This window comes from Tiliqua scincoides, chromosome 3 (genome assembly GCF_035046505.1).
Source record: "Tiliqua scincoides isolate rTilSci1 chromosome 3, rTilSci1.hap2, whole genome shotgun sequence".
NCBI classification, from domain to species: domain Eukaryota; kingdom Metazoa; phylum Chordata; class Lepidosauria; order Squamata; family Scincidae; genus Tiliqua; species Tiliqua scincoides.
This window is the reverse complement of record NC_089823.1, coordinates 61426074-61446380: the sequence shown is the minus strand read 5'-3', so window position 1 is coordinate 61446380 and position 20307 is coordinate 61426074. Positions and strand designations below refer to the sequence as shown.

Genomic DNA, 20307 nt, shown 5'->3' with positions numbered 1-20307 from the left:
TCCACTTTTTCCTGGAAGTAAGTCCCATTGACTATAATGGAACTTACTTCTGAGTAGACATGCATAGGATTGGGCTCCCAGGGTAGATGGGAAGGCTTTTTTGAGTGCAAGAAAAGCAGAACTGAGCCTCCTACCACTGTTTGTTGCATCGTATTGCTGGTCTCACTGCCAGGCAGTGGAGGTCTGGGGGGGGGGGGTCCTGCCATGAGTACCACTGGGCACCACCTCAAGTACCACTGGTGGTATGAGTACTACTGGTTGAGAAATGCTGCTCTATTGCTTTTACCACCCAGCCCCAAAAAGAATTCCAGTGAACTCTAAAGCTTCCCCCTCCAACTTCCAACTCTGCAATCCAATGCACGTCTACTCAGAAGCCCAACAAGTTCAAGGGGAGTTGTTGACTTCCAGGGTTTGAGAGAGAATGGCAGCCTTGAAGGACAGTTTCACTAATGAGCAAAAAGGTACAATGAGGGGACTATTTTTCTAGGTTGCTTTCTGACAGGCAACAGCAGATACCCATCACTTTGGTCTACTCTAGTGGCGAGTCTCCCACAAGTTTGAGGGCTGCTACTGACCAGGGAGTGCAAAGCAGGGGCCTGCAGTGGGTGGGGAGGCAGGTGAGGCAGAACCTCCCCACCACAGTCCTTCGAAAGTGTTGCAGCTGTGTAGGTGCCCAGCACCCACAACCCAGCCCAAAAATGAAAATTAACAGCACATGTAACAAGCCTTGCAGGTTTTGAGGTTCACCCTGATCACAAGTTCTTCCCAGTGCTTCTCCAGTTCTTTTTCATTAGGTGATAAGACCTAAACCCAATTTGCAAACTTGTTCAAAAAATCTTCAATTGCTAGTCAGCCTGGCATTTCACTTGCATGGGGGGAGGGAGAATAACCTAAAGGAACTTTTCTTCGAGAGAAGGAGCAATGCTAACTGTACCATCCTCAGCACACTGGGAATAGCAGCCCAATCCTATGCAAGCCTACACAGGAGCAAATCACATTCTATAGTCAATTGGGCTTGCTTCCCAGGTGTGAGTAGGATTGCAGCCTAAGGGTTATCCAACTTTCCAGAGCCAATGCAGCCCAGAGGTAAGGGAACAAACATTTCGTTGTCACAAGGAAACCTCCAGGACTTGGTGCTGGAAAGTTACAGTTAAGAGGACTTAGGACCTAATCCTATCCAATTTTCCAGTGCCAGTGCAGCTGTACCAATAGGGCATGCACTGCATCCTGTGGTGGGGGGCAGGGAACATTTGTTCCCTGAAATTATAGAATAAAGAGTAGGCAATAATTACTGTTAAAATAGGGGAGGGGATCAGGGTTGCATGGGAGAGGGGGTCAGGGCTGCATAAGAACATAAGAACAGCCCCACTGGATCAGGCCATAGGCCCATCTAGTCCAGCTTCCTGTATCTCACAGCAGCCCACCAAATGCCCCAGGGAGCACACCAGATAACAAGAAACCTCATCCAGGTGTCCTCCCTTGCATCTGGCATTCTGACGTAGCCCATTTTTAAAATCAGGAGGTTGCACCATACATGTCATGGCTTGTAACCTGTGATGGACTTTGGAAATTTGTCCAATCCCCTTTTAAAAGCATCTAGGCCAGGTGGCATCTAGGCCATCACCACATCCTGTGATGCTCTTTACACTTGCACAAAACACCAGAACCAGGGGACATCCACTAAAATTGAGTGTTGGGAGGGTTAGGACAGACAAAAGGAAATATGTCTTTACTCAGCATGTGGTTGGTCTGTGGAACTCCTTGCCACAGTGATGGCAAGGAGTTCCACAGACCAACCACATGCTGAGTAAAGACATATTTCCTTTTGTCTGTCCTAACCCTCCCAACACTCAATTTTAGTGGATGTCCCCTGGTTCTGGTGTTTTGTGCGAGTGTAAAGAGCATCTCTCTATCCTCTCTGTCTCTGTCCATCCCCTGCATAATTCTGTATGTCTCAATCAAGTCCCCCCTCAGGTGCCTCTTTTCTAGGCTGAAGAGGCCCAAATAGCCTTTCCTCATAAGGAAGGTGCCCCAGCCCAGTAATTAGCTTAGTCCAGGGGTTGGCAACCCATCTGCTCTGGGCAGCGGCAGCAGCAGCAGGAGGCGTGGAGCTGCACCTGCACTTCACAGGGGAAGGCAAGTCTTCCCTTGGCTCCTCTCACTGGGGACCTTGAGCCCATCCAAGCTGGAGAAGTGTGCCAGGGAGACATAAGCGATCTTCAGTCCCTTCCTGTGTGAGAGATGGGGGGGGGGGTTTGATGTCTCTTAGGGGCAAAAAGTCTTCTGGGGAGAGCCACTGGTGGGGTGAGACACTGGGAGACTGACCCTCTTGCCTGGATCAAAGGTGGAGGGGAGCTCCAAAAACTTCTGCAGTCTGGAGCTGGAAGGAGGAGGTGCCCCTTGGAGGTCCTGGGCTACGTTTCATTCTCCTCCAGACTGACAATGCAATGCTAGGCATGTCTACTCAGAAGTAAGCCCCATTGTGTTCAATGGGGCTTACTCCCAGGAAAGCGTGGATAGGATCGCAGCCTCAGTGATGAAGATGAGATGCTTCCTTCTTCGCCTTCTGACTGACAGTGTCTACTCAGAGGTAAGTCCCACTGTATTCAATGGGGCTTACTCCTAGGAAAGTGTGGCAGAGTTTGCCACACTTTCCTGGGAGTAAGCCCCATTGAACACAATGGAACATACCTCTACGTAGGCACTGAGCACAATCCTAACCAGGTCTACTTAGAAGTAACTCCTATTTTGTTCAATGGGGCTTACTCTCAGGAAAGTGTGGTTAGGATTGCAGCCACTGTCAATCAGAATGTGAAGAAGGAAGCATCTCATCTTCATCACTGAGGCTGCGATCCTATCCACACTTTCCTGGGAGTAAGCCTCATTGAACAAAATAGGAGTTACTTCTGAGTAGACCTGGTTAGGATTGTGCTCAGTGCCTACGTAGAGGTAAGTTCCATTGTGTTCAAAGGGGCTTACTCCCAGGAAAGTGTGGCAAACTCTGCTGGGGCTGCAATCCTCAGGGCGATGGACTGCTGACTGCTCCTGTTGCCCTCGTTAGCGGGAGGGGACACATGGCGGCAGGGGGGGCTCGCCCTCGCGGGCAGCGGGGGCTCTTTGAGTGGGAGCGGCTCCAGCGTCCCCCTCTTCCTCCTGCACCCCCGACCCACCAGGAAAGCTGAGCCAGCTAGCTCAGCTGGGGAGGACAGGCGCAGGGCGGGCAACTGCTCCTGTTTCCCTCGTTAGCGGGTGGGGACACATGGCGGCGGGGGGGCTCGCCCTTGGGGGCAGCGGGGGCTCTTTGGGCTCCAGCGCCCTCCTCTTCCTCCCGGGCCCCGACTCACCGGGAGTGCTGAGCCTAGCCGGGGAGGAGAGGCACGTGGCGAGCAGCTGAACTGCTCCTCATCAACGAGGCTGCAGGCTGGCCGTTTGCGCCCTCTCCTGCATTCTCCGCGCAGTCGCAGGAGGGTCATAGCTGCGCGTGCGCTCCCCAGCCAACAACCGGTTCTCCGAACCAAGAGGTGAACTAGGAGGCGGTACTATAGAACCGGGGCGAACCGGCTCAATCCCACCACTGTCTATAAGAGATGCCTGTACAAGGCTTCCCTTGTCAGTCTTCAAGGAAGGAGAATTTGCAGTCTCTCTCATGGGGTACAAGCCATGATGTGTATGTGCAACCTCCTGATTTTAGAAATGGGCTATGTCAGATGCAAGGGAGGGCACCAGGATGCAGGTCTCTTGTTATCTGGTGTGCTCCCTGGGGCATTTGGTGGGCCGCTGTGAGATACAGGAAGCTGGACTAGATGGGCCTATGGCCTGATAAAGTGGGGCTGTTCTTATGTTCTTATGTTCTCTAAGTACCTTGCTCCACAGATGATGCATTTAAATTTAATTGTTGTTTTTTTTACTTCCAATGTGTAATGTAAATCTATCTAGATATGTACATTAGTTCTTGTCCTGTTTTCACATAAACTCTTTTAGGGCGCAATCCTAACCTACTTTCCAGCACTGACATAAGGGCAACACAGCTCTGAGGTAAGAGAACAAACATTCCCTTACTTTGAGGAGGACTCCGTGAGTGCCCCCCAACTGCAGGATGCAGTACACGTCCCATTGGCATAGCTATGCCCGTGCTAGAAAGTGGGATTAGGAATTGGGTCCCGGTCGTTTCTAGCATATTTTTAACAGTTGAAACAGTCATGAGATCCTCTATTCAACCTTCTTTTTTGGTGGCTATGCATTTCTTTTAGTTTTTCCTCATATGAATCATCACCTACATTATAGATCATCATTGCATATATTGAAATTCCCTTGTCTGGATGTACTTTCAGGATAAAGTTTGGGGGGAAAAAGTGCTCAGCACCCTGCTAGATCACCCCTGTTTGTGCTGGTTTGTTGATTTGATCATAGCTGTTAGCGTTTGGCAAATATTGTCTTTTAAAATACTCCCTTAAAACTCTAAATATCAGTACAGGTGTGAAGAAAATTCTTTGGATTTCACACTGAAACAGGTGAATGAAGTGGTTGTTCAGTGTACAGAACAGTGAGTAAAGGAACCATGATGATGATGATTTTTGATGATGATGATGAGGAAAAAAGCTCACAAAGTGGTTAATAACTAGCATGACAGATACATCTTTATTCTTAAGTGGTTCCTCCCTTTCTTTAGTGTTTATAGTAGTTGGCAACCTTCAGTCTCGAAAGACTATTGGTTCTGGAACAGCGTCTAGTGTGACTGAAAAGGCCGATTCAGGAGTGACAATCCCTTCCACACTGGGAGCAAGTGCAGTCTGGCCCTGGTCTGTCTCCCTGGCTATGGGCCTTCCTTCTTTGCCTCTTAGCCTCAGACTGTTGGCCAAGTGTCTCTTCAAACTGGGAAAGGCCATGTTGCACAGCCTGCCTCCAAGCGGGCCGCTCAGAGGCCAGGGTTTCCCACTTGTTGAGGTCCACTCCTAAGGCCTTCAGATCCCTCTTGCAGATGTCCTTGTATCGCAGCTGTGGTCTACCTGTAGGGCGCTTTCCTTGCATGAGTTCTCCATAGAGGAGATCCTTTGGGATCCGGCCATCATCCATTCTCACGACATGAGCCAACGCAGGCGTCTCTGTTTCAGCAGTGCATACATGCTAGGGATTCCAGCACGTTCCAGGACTGTGTTGTTTGGAACTTTGTCCTGCCAGGTGATGCCGAGAATACTTCGGAGGCAGCGCATGTGGAAAGCATTCAGTTTCCTCTCCTGTTGTGAGTGAAGAGTCCATGACTCGCTGCAGTACAGAAGTGTACTCAGGACGCAAGCTCTGTAGACCTGGATCTTGGTTGGATATAGCTGGATATAGTGTTTATAATTAGCTCCTGAACCACACCATGTTGCATAGACTATCCTTTTTTTCAATCCTAAAAGAAAGAAAGAAAGAAAGAAAGAAAGAAAGAAAGAAAGAAAGAAAGAAAGAAAGATTTAGAATATCACGTTCTCAATCAGTGCCCTGTACTTGATAACCCCAGAATAAGAAAAATAATCAACATCTGGTTGGGTTACCCCCACAGAAAGTTCTTATCCATTAAGAACTGTAGTGCCAGCCTCAACCTAAACACAGTGCTCCCTGAGTTTCACCTAGATTTTCATAGTAATCACAATAACCATATCAGGTATACTACTTCATTTGTATTCAATAGTTTTAATACAAAGTTCCTACCAGATTTTGATGAACTTTTATTAAGACTGATACATTTTCAGGCTATCTTTAAAAGGTACAGTTGATCTAATCCATCACATCCTCTTTTGATGCTGCCTAAAAAAAAAAAAAAAATCCTCTTCCCACCTGTTGAACTTTTTGAAAAGCTATTCCCAATGTTAGGTGATGCCATATACATCCTCTCTCAGCATCTGAATAATACCAGGGTTTAAATTACTATTGAATAAGCAGCAGTGAAATATCTATGGAAATAATCACCAGTTCCAAAAACCACAGCAACAACACAGGCAGAGTTGTCCTTAATCAGCAAAGACCATTTGTAGAAGAAGGACTATTAGTCAGACTCAGACAGACTCACTCACTCACTCTCTTTTTTCTTCTTCTTCTTCTTCTTCTTCTTCTTCTTCTTCTCTCTCTCTCTCTCTCTCTCTCTCTCTGCATACTATGTATTTGCTGAGTCTAGGGGAGGGCAGGTGGTGTGGGAAGTACATTGCTTAGAATTTTTTTTAAGTCTACATCACTGAAATCATGTGATGTCAAGAACCAATTGAAAGAGGCTGTGGAAAGGGGAACAGTTAAATTTGTAATATTGGTTGTGTGAAAGACTTCTTTGGGCCTCATAAACAACCACAGAACCACAAGTTGGGTACAGAGGCAGTCACACAAGAGCGGGTCCGGGATATTGGTCAGCAGGCAGGGCGAATCATTTTGACTGCAAACCACAAGAGTTTCGTAGAGTGGTAAGCATCATGAAACCACAAGTGATCCGCTATTTCTCTCTCTCTTTTTAAACAAAACAGTTTCAGTGTTTGTGTGTGAGAGAAAAAAAAGAACTTTATTATCTAGTTTATTTTTGCTTTGCAGACACAAACATGCAAAGTGCCATGGCAGAGAGAAGCTTTGTCACAATGACCATTCTTGATTTTTCACTTCCCAAGGTGAAAGAAATCACATATCACCCCCTTTTTCAAGAGAGAATAAGTTTTTAAAGAGGAAACCATGGCTTCAAACAGCATATTTGAGTCATTTCCTTCTTACCAGCAGTGCTTCGTGCGAGGTAAGTGCCACTCAAACTTTTAAATATACTTTTGACTCATCCATGTTTAGGAAAATGCATGTGTGCACTTTTCAAGAAGCTATTAGCAGCACATGTGTTTTTTAATGATTATTTTCTCAGGCTCTAACAAAATTTGCAGTGTGAATGGATTACATTACTGTCTTGGTTCGCTTGAGCAATTATGCTGAGGATTCATCTGAGCCGTTCACTTTGCCAGCACATACTTGTCAATGCTCTACTTTGTAAATGTGACTGTTATAAATCATATCCATTGCATATAACAGCAGATACACAAACCTCTGAAGGAGTGTTTGCTGTGCTGGCAGAGTCATTCCCAGTCCCAGTCCCAGTCATTTGGACCTGGGGTCATTTAAACAACCAAGAGCACATTGCATGCATTGCAGACTAGCATGAACTGAATATAGTCCTGAATGGGCATAAGTGTCAAGTCAATGAAACCTATGGCTATCCCACTGATGAGGGATATGTGCCTTCAGTCATATGGATACACTACTTGAATATCTGTAAATACCTGAGCATTTAAACATTAAAGAAGATAACAGCTTCTAAGGCATTTGAACAAATATTTAAAAGAACTTCCTCTAAAGAGGGCTGAAGTCAATAATGGAAAGAGAGAAACAAACTGCAGGATGTCTTGCTTTTTTTTTTTTTTTGCTATGAAAAATATATGAAATATGAAACCACAAGTGATCCACAAATTACTGTAATTTGTTATAATTTGATGCAGACATATGCAGGACAAATCCTTGGAAAGGGGAGACAGGATATAATAAAGCAACCTGCAGATCTTAGTGATGCTCTAATACAGACTGAAATTTCATAGCGACTCTGCCATTGTAGCAACTCTTTTGAACAGATGCTTTCATCATGGAAAGTTCTTATTAGTAAGCAAGTCAATTAGCGTAAGAAGGGATCAGGAAGCTTGATTCTCAAAAGTACAGGACAGCGGTTTTATTGTGTTTCCAGGAAGAGCATTGAAACAATGGTATAGGTATACATACCTTACAATAAATGCAGTTCATTGCAATAGATGCACATTTATTATTATTATTATTATTATTATTATTATTATTATTATTATTATTATTATTAACAGTATTTATATACCGCTTTTCAACTAAAAGTTCACAAAGTAGTTTACAGAGAAAAATCAAATAACTAAATGGCTCCCTGTCCCAAAAGGGCTCACAATCGAAAAAAGTTTCCAAGTGTTCCTATTGACTGCCCTGCTCCCCAGCCCAGAGAGTGCATGCAATACGCCTGAGTGAACTTTATCTGTTTCATACTGGTGGTGGTCAAGGTGCAGGGGCTGGGGGCAAAAAGAAGCCTTTCTGGATTTCTCTGCTCTCCTGCCCCGAGTGTCAATATGAGTCACCAGTTATTTGTATTAATAAGCGAGCTGGGGAATGCGGAAGGGTCTCAAGCTGCTTTGTCACAACAAGCCATGGTCTTACTTTGCTCCCTTATTGGCTGGCAAGAGGGTGATCATGTAGGAGAAAAATGCTATAAAAGCTTTCTTTTATGATGCAACTATAAAGGTTCTAAGCAACCTTTTACTGGCAATGCAGTTTAGCTGCATTGAATCACTATGAATGGTGTGAGTCACATACTCTTTTTTGGAAAGGCTTTGAGTAGTAGGATGGTGATTGAGTGAGAAGCTCCTCAGTCTGCCCCAGCTCATTTCCTTTGGGTTGCTAACAAGCAAAGGAAGCAATATTAGTAGAATAACAAGGGTCTTCCTGACTATAGCTGGCTTCACCTTTTTTTCAATTAGCCCATTCAAATGTTTATTTGCTCTTTAATCTACAGGACAGGACAGTCTTTATTAATGACAGACTTTATTAAGGGAATGCTATTTATTTGTAATGCAATAAAGAGTGAACCTGTTATACTGTACTTGACATGGCTGTGAACAGTCAACCTGTAGCTAAACGCTGACAGGAAAATGGCCATAAATGAAGAGACACATTTAAATGGAGTCTTGAAAGTGTATGGATCAGGGCCTTAATTCTTAGTTGACATACACAGGTATAACAGTCTTTCTGGTGATGATTCCTCTCAGTGTTTTACTAAGCCAAGTCAATACATACAATATATCTCTCTAAGAACACAATTGGAAACCTCGCCTCTTGTAAGAGCCATTGACATTATCTGGAGGAGAAATGTGCTTTTCTATAAGTCACATTTCCTTTGGTTGACCGTGTTCTTAGTGGATTGTAGAATGCGTATGGAAATACTTTCCTGCTTGCTCTGTTTGCTCACATTTTCATATCTAACAGTATCCTTTGTGAGTTTATCACTTTTCTGCTGTTCCCATTGAGTTCTGAGCACTTGCAATGAGCATGTGCTTTGCCTAGTAAATTTCCTGTATGCTTTTCTCTGTGACTACTTTCTTCTCTGACTGTCAGTATTGCAAGACAACATACCCTGACAGCTGCAGAACCAGCCTTAGGTCCCAGCAGATGTGAATAGTTTAGACTGAGTTGTAGGCCAGTTGGCTGCTAGACGACCTTTCAAAATAGCAGAATGGAATGCACAGTACCACTTGTCAGAGCTTGGGATTTCTAATCATTCAAATAGATGTGGGAAGAGAAACTCAGCTTGGAATCCCCCAGTGCAATTTCTAAGAGAGAGGGGCATTTGGGGCAAGCTGTATCCATGGTGAAAAGTTGCAGATCCCCCAGTCATAGCTTATTTCCTTTACCTCCCCCTCATCTTTTCATTGGTAACCTTTACATTCAGGCCAGTGAAACAGTCTTCATGGAGAAATTGGATGGATATGCACACTGACAGACATGTGGGATATTAGATAAAGAAATGATGGGATTTATTTGCAGTTAGAATTAACACTCAAACAAAAATGTGGGCAGAGAGATAATACAGGCAATATGTACCTTAATATTAAGGAAGTATAAGGACTGGTCTATAATTGTAGCAGAATAACGTGAGCATGAGGTGGAAAGAATTCTGAGGTGATAGAATGGACTGTATCACTCCAGATTGCTGGTGAGGGAATCTCATTTTTCAGCATCCCACTATGTAAAATAGAAAACTAGCACTGTAAAACAAAGCCTGGGCTAGAACCTTTCTTCATGATATGTAGCTTCTAAACTGTCGGAGAATTTCTTTAATGTGAATAAAATCTTCTCACTTGCATTTGAGGTGGCACATTCCATTCTACCATCCTGTAATGATGCCACCTTTTTTTGCGACATGTGTCATCCAGGCCTCAGTTTTACCATGGGACCTAGTCCTGAAAAACATGAATCTGATGCTGTTTAGTGACTGTAGTTCAAGAGGTAAGTTTAATTGCAGGGGATAGTGAATGTTCTGTAATCCATCTTTTCACTGATTAGGGCTTGAATATGAAAGACTGAAGAGTGTTCCAAAAGTTTCTTTTTTGTGTGTCTGTTTCCTCCTTTCACTGTGTTTCAGACCATTTTGAAAGACTTCACTTGACAAATACCTAGGCTCTGGTGCAAGAAAAATAATCATTCCCTTGGTCAAATTGTTCTTGCCCCCCATTTTTCAGTAGTGTTTACACAGGCCAGTCATTAGAAACGTCCAAAATAGTGTGGTTATTTTTCCCGCCAAAATTTATTACACTTTCTCTCTTAACTGAAATTATTACCTAAAGGGTGGAAAAAACAAGTTGCTTTCTGCCATAGATTTTACTTTATCAGCCCATGCAGTCCTCTCAGACGGAAATCCATAATTCTTTTTCTGTGTGATACTCTGAAAATTTTGAGAAAAAAAGAGAGGAGTGGGGAAGCAAACACTGGTCCCACCCTCAGTGCAAACTGACAGGATCACAAAGCTTGTCATACTAATTGAATGTGGTACGCCACAAAGGATATGACCCATTTTCTATCGCACCACACCAGGTCCTCCTATTAGGTAAGGAAACAAAGATTATATTGAACTTTTGTGCGGCCTAGACAATATTGCAAATTTCTTGTCTACTAAGATCATTATGAAAGCCGCTCTAATCTTTATTAAGCTTTCTGTCTGATATTCACTAAAATGTTTGTGATAGGCATTTCTTAAAGTCCTAAATAATCTGAAGGAAAAAATCCACTGTAATGCAGTTAGCTATACCCTACCGGATATATTCATATGGAATTCTTGGAGATTGCTTTGAGCTCTTTCTGTTCTGAACTATTCAGCTTTTAGAGTCATGTAGATGAAACATCAGTGGAGGCTGCAATCCTCAACATACTTATACAGGCACAAGTCCCATTTTTTTTTAAGATGAATTTGCTCTCTCCCATTGAAATCAATGTAACTTTAAAATAATTTATGTTGGCTAAACTGTGTTCAAGTTGTCTATGGTCAAGTGGTCAAAGGAACTGATTCAGCCTACATTCCAGACCAGGATATGATTTGATGGCACATGATGTAACAACTTCGTGTAACTAAACAGGGCTGGTTCTGGTTAGTGCCTGGATGTGAAACCACCTAAGAAACCAACATATGCAATCTTGAGTTCCACGAAAGAAAGGTGAGATATAAATGTAATCAATACATCATGGACAAACATCATATACAACCATATTTAAGAAAGTTGGGTTATAAATTGGAAGAAAGATGGGATATAAATGTAATAAATATATCATGGACAACCATAATTAAATTCCCCAATGCAATGTTGCAACCACTGTTTTGCTATTTTTGGTGAGACAGGCATAATTTGATAAGAGATCAAACAAGGTTCCAAATTGTGCTCCCCAAAACTATAACATTGTAATACTCACTGGGCATGAGTTGTGGGAGGGGTATACACATTTGTGATTCTGTGCCCCATAAAGAACAGGAATCAGAGAGTCACACAAAGGCTTAAGAGAACAACATAAACTGGACTATTGGTAGCAGAGGCAGCTGCAGCATACTAGACTATATTGAGAAAGCAGGTGAGAAAGCAGAGAAAACAGCGGGAACAGGAAGTGAACAGTTTCAATTTCCTGTTGAAGATACAGACACATATCACCAGAAATTTACATAATATACCTCTTTAAAGCAGAATCCACAATCTCTGTTGTTGTTTTTTCTTTTTAAATAAAGGCCAATCTTCACAGGTATTTCAGATCAGAGGAAAAATGAAAAGAATGTAAAACTGAAATAAAACTGAAACAAAAAGTAACAACAAAATTTTAAAAAGGCTTTGAAAAAAGAGAGTTTGTCTCAATAATTATAATTGCTAATTTCAATCCTGCAGTGACACTTCAGAGATTTAAATTGGTGCATTTAGTCTTAAATCAGGTTGGTCCCACTGATCCTCCCACTGTGTGCAAATATGGCAGTATCCAAGTCTCACTGATATTTCAAGATTATTTTTTAATAAGTCTTTGTAGGATTCCAGCCCAGTGAATGAAATTTGAAGTTGTTTATGAATCACAATGCCAATGAAAATACGTACTTTGCCTCTAGTGTTAAACAGTATATGTTGTTAGGGCCCAGAGATATTACTTGGCAATTCAGGTCAGATCTTTAAACCCATGTCTGACATATTAGATGTAAAAAGTTCTCCACATGAAATGTTTGTTATGTTTTAAATTAAGGATTACAGGTGTGGACTTCCAACCTTCTCCCTCCTCCATGTCATGTTATTGTGTATAATTTTTGTTAGGACCAGGGAAAAATTGCATGACAAGAGATATGGTGCAAAGAAGAGGGAAAAGTTATTTACTCATGTTCTTTCCCCACTCCCTCCTGCTCCCCTGCTGTTTCTCCCAACCAATCATTCTGCACAGTCCCCCTCCACTCCCAGCATCATAGGGGAGGCCTGTCTGGGCAGAGGGGAGGGTGGAACAGGGAAGAGATGGGGGGGGGAGATTGGGCCCTGGAAAGGGGTGGGTTTGGTGACAACAATGCACACTGAATCCCGACCACCTTCCCAGCCCCGATGTACCTGCACAGATCAATGTGGACTGAGGTTGACCTGGTTCAATGCAGGTCTGAGTTGACTCATTACAGCTGCTGGGGCTTACCCCAGGAGACCTCCAGAAGTGAAAAATCCCCTGAGGGATGCAGCGTAGCCCATGTCAGCACACATGATTGGGCTGGAGGTTTTTCCAACATGTCTAGGATGCTTTCTCTCCATAGAAAGTCCTGTCCTAGCTAGCTGTCTAGCCAATACATCTTATTTGCAACATACTCTCATAGAATTATTGTCTATTTTTAAGGCTGCAGTCCCAGGAGTGAGAGCCATTAAAGTCAGCATGGCTTATTTCTGGAGGTATCTAACTTCCTTTCATAATAAGAGAGAAATATTCTCTATTAAAAGTATAAAATATAATGAGACAATTTCTTGTAATACACACGTAATATTATTCATTCCTTAAAATGTGAGCCACTTAATAACTTTTCTCCGTATGCCATGACTGGCCAACTCATAGGAACATTTGTTTCCAGATTATTCAGTTAGCAATGGTGTTATATGTCCTCCAAGTTATCTAAGGGCACATTATTGCAATGTCTTCTAAATATCTCTAATCTGTTTGCAAAAGAAAGCCATTAAGGGCACAATCCTAACTTCACATTAGGCTGGCACAAGTCTCTTGTGCCAACCTAGAAGGGTCGCAAACATGCCCTAAAGTATGTTTGCGCCTCCTCAGGAGGAAGCTGCGTCAGCACACAGAGGTCCACTGGAGTACGGAGGTTGCATCCAGCCTCCGCAGCAGCTTCTCCTGGGTAAGTTGCGTCAGTTGAGCTTGGCCGATGTAGGGGTCTGGGGAGGGTGGGGAGGAGGCAGGTGGGAGGCGTTCTGGGGCAGGGGAAGGCAGGCGGAGGGCGGTCCTTTGGGCGGGCGGGGAGCGGAGGCAGGGCTGGGATACGGCTGTTATGCCGGATCCCAACCCCCATTCCTGAGCAGCATGGAGCAGCTTGAAGCTGCTCCGTTCTCCTTGGACTTGTGCCACCTCCTGAGGTGGTGTGAGTCTGAGGAGACTATAGGGGCTGCAGTGGCTTAACCAGGGGTAAGGGGAAGAGTTTCCCCTTACCTCTGAGTGAGTCACTTTGGTGCCCTATCACACACTGGATACAGCACAAGCCTCCTGGCCTGCCTGTTCTGGCACAAGATAGGATTGTGCTGCACATCAATGTATTATTGCCTGCAATAAATATGTAATAAACAACTTATAGCACAATACTATGCATATCTATTCAGAAATAATTTCCATTTATTTCAATGAAACCACCAGGTTAATTTGCATAGGATTGATCTAAACATGCCCAGGCTCAGTCTGAAACTCCTAGTAGCATAGGACCAAAGAAACAGTTGGACTTCGGTATCTGTGGGGGATCCATTCCTGCACCCCTTGGGATACTGAAACCTGCAAATAATGAAATCTGCAGGTGGGGTCCGTCAGAGGACCTATGGATGCACCTTCCGGTCTGGAGGTGTTCTGAGCCTCCCAGAGGTGTTGGACAGGCCCAGCAGTACCTTTCCAACATGGCCTCTTTGGGCCTCAGATGGACATCTCCTCACATGTCCTCTCTGGACCTCATAACACACCTCTGGATGTGTCTGGAAGGCTTGTCCAGTCATGTCCAGAGATCCTCTGATGGACCCCACCCACTAATTCTATTATCCACAGGTGTCAGTTTCTACAAGGGGTCTGGGAATGGACCCCCCCCCCATGGATACCAAGGTCCAACTGCAGTTGTTCTTTCAGTCCTATGCTACTAGGAGTTCAGGACTGAGCTTGGGCATGTCTAAATTAATCCTATTAATCCAAATTTACCTGAGAGTCTCATTGAAATTAATGGAACATTCTTCTGAATAGACACGCATAGGATGTTGTAAGTTGTTTAGAACGTATTTATTGCAGACAAAAATTTAAGTTATTCTGGGTTCTGGGGCCAGGCAGGACAAGTGTGCTTTGCAAGTGCTCACTTGCTGCAAGCAATGTCTCTTTCTACTGGCTTGGTGTGGCACTGCCTGGAAGTGATCTCTCAGGCAAGTGCCATGATCCGCTCACCTAGCACAGGGCCCCCTTAGGAGTGATGCCAAATTGACCTAAGGCCAGCCCTGACCTGCTACTATAGCTGCTCATTTGAAGTTCCCTGTACTCCTTTTGATAAATCTTCCACATATGCAAAATACAATAGTCTAAAATCTTCTTCAGAGTACATAATGCTGCTATTCTTGCATTGGAAATGTTAAAATGAATGTCATAGAAACTTAAGGGTCCATCCATGGTCATGCAATAAGTTTGTGAAAGAGGGATGGCCTGATCATTGCCCCTCTCAGACAACCTAGTCATTGATCCATTCTTCTTTGTGCTATATTTTTTGTCTCTATAGTACTAAACTAATGATAATTTAAGAGATAACTTTGCTACAAGGCCTGGGTATCTCAATTTTATGATGCTAAAAGTCTCAAATGTAACAAGGGGTTACACAGAAAAACACTAACAGTATCTTGAGGAAAGGAAATGGGGCCAGAGAAACTCATAAAAGGCTTGGCATCCTTGGGGAAAAAAGAAGGCTTATACAATGTCTGACTTACACAATCCTCCCTCTGTTGAGGATGCTCTCTTTTTCATTTTAAAGGCCTGGGTAACTCTGAAAGACCCGTCACAGGAATTACTGGAAAGAACAGAGTGAAATATCAGAAAGAAAACAATGTGCTAGTTTGGTAAGGCTGACAGTTCAGGCAAGGCCTGAAAACTAGATCCAGTGTCTGGGCATTAAAATAGTGATGCATTTTCTTCCAACATTCAGAAACCATTGAGGATTGTTCATTCACAGTTCTTTGCTCTTGCCTCCATTATTGCCAAAGGAAGAAAACTTGAAACAGTGTCTATGAATTTGATATCATTCTCAAAGGGAGGCGCTGTGACTTAGTGGTACAACATGTGCTTTGCATGTACAAGGTTCTCCCTAAATCCCTGTGTCTCTGGTCTGGGAAAGGCCTCTGCCACGGATTTTACAGTTATTTTCTATCAGTGTACATAGTACTGGTCTATAGTGATCATTGGTCTCACTTGTATAAGCACTGCAAAAAATCCTGACTCATGGCAAAGCTTCACATTTCAAAGCAAACATGAGGTTCCTCATTCAGCTAAGGTAGGGTCAGGGGACAGTGCTGGCACCAGGTTGCTGGCACTCCTGTGGCAAAGTCCTGTACTAAAGCCCCCATGGAGTCCCCCACCTAGCCAATCATTGTATGTTGTGGCTATTGCTGTCACTAGTAGGGAGGGTGCAGGATTGGCCTGGCCAAGTGGGCCTTCTGATGGACATGTGGGCCCTCAGCTAGTGCCCAACCTGGCTGCTGTCTGAGCTGGCTGGCAGGGGTGCTTTCCCACACCTACCAATTGCTCCCTGCAAATGCCCTCATAATGCTTTAACCATTTTCCTCCCTAGCTCAACTCAGGAACCAAAACTAAGTCTTGGTAGAGAAAAATTATCAGGGACTGCATTTGCCAGGGAGAATTGGTTGGCAAGGAAATTCTGAAAACATTTTCTTCCCTGCTCTCCCATCTTTAACTCACATGTGTTGAGGTAACATATAGTTCCATAGCACTTCCAGGACAGGTAATACATATTGGTCTATTATAATGACTTCCAGAAAGAACGTACAATAAATCAGAGGTGCATGTCCATCATATTAAATAACAACCAATAGATTATTTCTACATTGAGGTTCTATACTATGTAGTCACTGGAAGACAGAGTAAGCTTGCAATCCTATGCACTTACTTGGGAGTACATAAGAACATAAGAACAGCCCCACTGGATCAGGCCATAGGCCCATCTAGTCCAGCTTCCTGTATCTCACAGCGGCCCACCAAATGCCCCAGGGAGCACACCAGATAACAAGAGACCTCATCCTGGTGCCCTCCCCTACATCTGGCATTCTGACTTAACCCATTCCTAAAATCAGGAGGTTGCGCATACACATCATGGCTTGTATCCCATAATGGATTTTTCCTCCAGAAACTCGTCCAATCCCCTTTTAAAGGCGTCTAGGCTAGACGCCAGCACCACATCCTGTGGCAAGGAGTTCCACAGACCGACCACGCGCTAAGTAAAGAAATATTTTCTTTTGTCTGTCCTAACCCGCCCAACACTCAATTTTAGTGGATGTCCCCTGGTTCTGGTATTATGTGAGAGTGTAAAGAGCATCTCCCTATCCACTCTGTCCATCCCCTGCATAATTTTGTATGTCTCAATCATGTCCCCCCTCAAGCGTCTCTTTTCTAGGCTGAAGAGGCCCAAACGCCGTAGCCTTTCCTCATAAGGAAGGTGCCCCAGCCCCGTAATCATCTTAGTCGCTCTCTTTTGCACCTTTTCCATTTCCACTATGTCTTTTTTGAGATGCGGCGACCAGAACTGGACACAATACTCCAGGTGTGGCCTTACCATCGATTTGTACAACGGCATTATAATACTAACCGTTTTGTTCTCAATACCCTTCCTAATGATCCCAAGCATAGAATTGGCCTTCTTCACTGCCGCCGCACATTGGGTCGACACTTTCATCGACCTGTCCACCACCACCCCAAGATCTCTCTCCTGATCTGTCACAGACAGCTCAGAACCCATCAGCCTATATCTAAAGTTTTGATTTTTTGCCCCAATGTGCATGACTTTACACTTACTGACATTGAAGCGCATCTGCCATTTTGCTGCCCATTCTGCCAGTCTGGAGAGATCCTTCTGGAGCTCCTCACAATCACTTCTGGTCTTTACCACTCGGAAAAGTTTGGTGTTGTCTGCTAACTTAGCCACTTCACTGCTTAACCCTGTCTCCGGGTCATTTATGAAGAGATTGAAAAGCACCGGTCCCAGGACAGATCCTTGGGGCACACCGCTTTTCACCTCTCTCCATTGTGAAAATTGCCCATTGACACCCACTCTCTGCTTCCTGGCCTCCAACCAGTTCTCAATCCACAAGAGGACCTGTCCTCTAATTCCCTGACTGTGGAGTTTTTTCAGTAGCCTTTGGTGAGGGACCGTGTCAAACGCCTTCTGAAAGTCCAGATATATAATGTCCACGGGTTCTCCCGCATCCACATGCCTGTTGACCTTTTCAAAGAATTCTATAAGGTTCGTGAGGCAAGACTTACCCTTACAGAAGCCATGCTGACTCCCCCTCAGCAAGGCCTGTTGGTCTATGTGTTTTGAGATCCTATCTTTGATGAGGCATTCCACCATCTTACCCGGTATGGATGTTAGGCTGACCGGCCTATAGTTTCCCGGGTCCCCCCTCTTTCCCTTTTAAAAAATTAAGTAAGTTTCAGAGAAACTCGTTTTGAGTAGACGTGCATAGGATTCCACTGTCAGTTGCCTGCAGTGCTTTCAAATAACAGAATGGTGAGGAATTTATGATAAATACCGTTGGCGCCTTCAGCGCTAACGGTCGGTTGCCCCTGCCCCCACCTTATGCAGACAGGCCAGGGCTAAGGCTCCCATTTGCTGCTACCCGGTGGCTGGGCGGGAGCAGAGGCTGAGTTGGGTATGCCTGACCAGGAGCAGCGGCAACCCTGCCCTCCCGTCCTTCACTTCAGTCTAGCAGGCTACCTATTGGGGCCAAGTAGGAATCTTTTGCTGACGTCCTGATTGGCTTGTGGTTGTCAGTTTTTTCACCTACCAGAGACTGTCTTGGTTAGGTGATTCACATCGTTATTAGGTTTTCCTAGTAGCTTTGGTGTGAAGCATGCAGGGTCCAGGTAGGTAGGCACACCTCGGTGTCTGTCTAAGGCAGCAAAGGGTGAGCCAATACCGCTCAAATGATACCTGACCAGCTTGAAGAGGCTGGCGGGCAAGCCCGTTTGACTGGACTTGCACGTCTGACAAGGCTTGACCTGTGGGCCAGCAGTCCTTCTGTCTTGACCCTTACGGGGCAGTGTTAACAGGCTGTCCTAGGCCTCTGGTCTGGTGACAGTCTTGAGTCGTACGGTTTTGCCCTTGAGACCCCAGGGGAGGTAAACAGTTAGGTTTGTTTCCTCCGACTTAATCTCCCGCAAGCTGTGGGGTGGGATGTTTAGTTTAACTTCCCCCAGTTGCCCTGCTGTAACATTAAAATCAATAAAGTGACCCAGTTTTCAACCCAAGCCTCAGTCTGGTGCATTTATTTGGGGTGGGGGTGTGTGGGTAAAATGTAAATAATTAGCCCTGTGCTTAACCTGGTTAAGGAATCTAGTAATCAAATACAGATTGAGGGTGACAGCTACAACTAACAAGACATAAAGTGATGCACACTGATACAGGTAAGGAGCCCTCAGACTTGAACTGATCTAATTTGGATCTCAGTTCTGAATCCATGTACCTGTTTACGCTTCCTCTCCCTCCACCCTACAGGATCAGCCTACGTGCTCTGCTGTTCCCTGTTGCTACCTAACACTTACTGCTTCATTAACACTGCCATTTTCATTCCAATGCTCTTAGTTTCAATTAACACACAACTTACTGCTGGACTCTCTAAACCAGCGTTTCTCAAAGTTTGCTCTTAGGTGCCCTGGGGCTACCCTGAGACCCCTTCAGGGGCTTCACAAGCATGCCATAACTAGCTGCCATCTGCTTGGCACTGTGCCACTAAATTGTTTGATTGCTGTACGGCTTGTAATATAAGCAACTAGCTAGATCATAGTTACTGCAAAACAGTAGTGTCTATTTCATGTAGAAATTAGGGCTAAAAATAATATCTGCATATTAGACTTGGTGTCTGCTTAGGCAGAAAACACCTGCAGTTCCTGAACTTATTGTGAGAGGTTCCCAAGTTGCTCTTTGTTCGTTTTACAGTAGTTACCATTTTTCTAAAAGTGAAAGCAGTGTGAAATTTGTCAGTTTTATTTCACAGAGATCTGTGAAAGCCTATTATGAGCTTTCATACATAGATACTGATGTGGGTTTTTTTATCCTGTACAGTACAGCATTCTTTATATTTCAAATTCTGCAGGTTCCAGAATTTTCCTGATTTTTACAGATACACATAAGCTAACCTAAGATTTAGCCATGACAACTTTGGAAGATTTGTATCCTTAGTAAATGGTTTCATCATTTCACTTGACCTCACATGCAGAGAACAACCACCTTTGATGGTTGCAGAGTGTAAAAACATATTGCCCCTTGACCTTTTAATTTGCTGTTCCTTTCTGGTCTTTAAAGGAGAGAGGCACCCATCTGCTACAGCAGCTTTAAAGTTAAAGCTGCAAGTACAACTCAACAAGGTGCAACAGATGCAAACATTATCCACATCATGAATTATTGCACATTCTTAAACATAGTCACCTTCCCATGATTCTTGATTACGTTTTAGGTCAATTTTATGGTACACATCTGGAGCATCAAACAACGCGTGTTACTGTAAGGTATTCCATCAGTTCCATCTTTTCTTTTTAATGGATAGCCTAATCTTCAATATTCTTAGCAAGTGAAAGCTGTGCAGAAGTGAATGTTCACTAGAGTGCCAAAGGATGGAAGTGAAGGTTTATTCTAAAACATTTATGACATACAAAGATAAAAAGTTAGTGGACCAATAAATTCATGGTGGTATTTCAGAATATGTAGTATAGATTTCTATTACTACTACA

At 44.0% G+C, this 20307-nt stretch overlaps 1 protein-coding gene across 1 annotated transcript in view; it reads left to right on the top strand.

Moving 5' to 3' along the window:
* The first annotated feature begins 6663 nt into the window (after positions 1–6663).
* Positions 6664–20307, top strand: part of RUNX1 (RUNX family transcription factor 1) — a 227616-nt gene continuing 213972 nt past the window's right edge. The window contains exon 1 of the mRNA XM_066619865.1: positions 6664–6748. Within this exon, the coding sequence (XP_066475962.1) occupies positions 6691–6748 (58 nt within the window). The 5' untranslated portion in view covers positions 6664–6690. The remainder of the gene's footprint in view (positions 6749–20307) is intronic.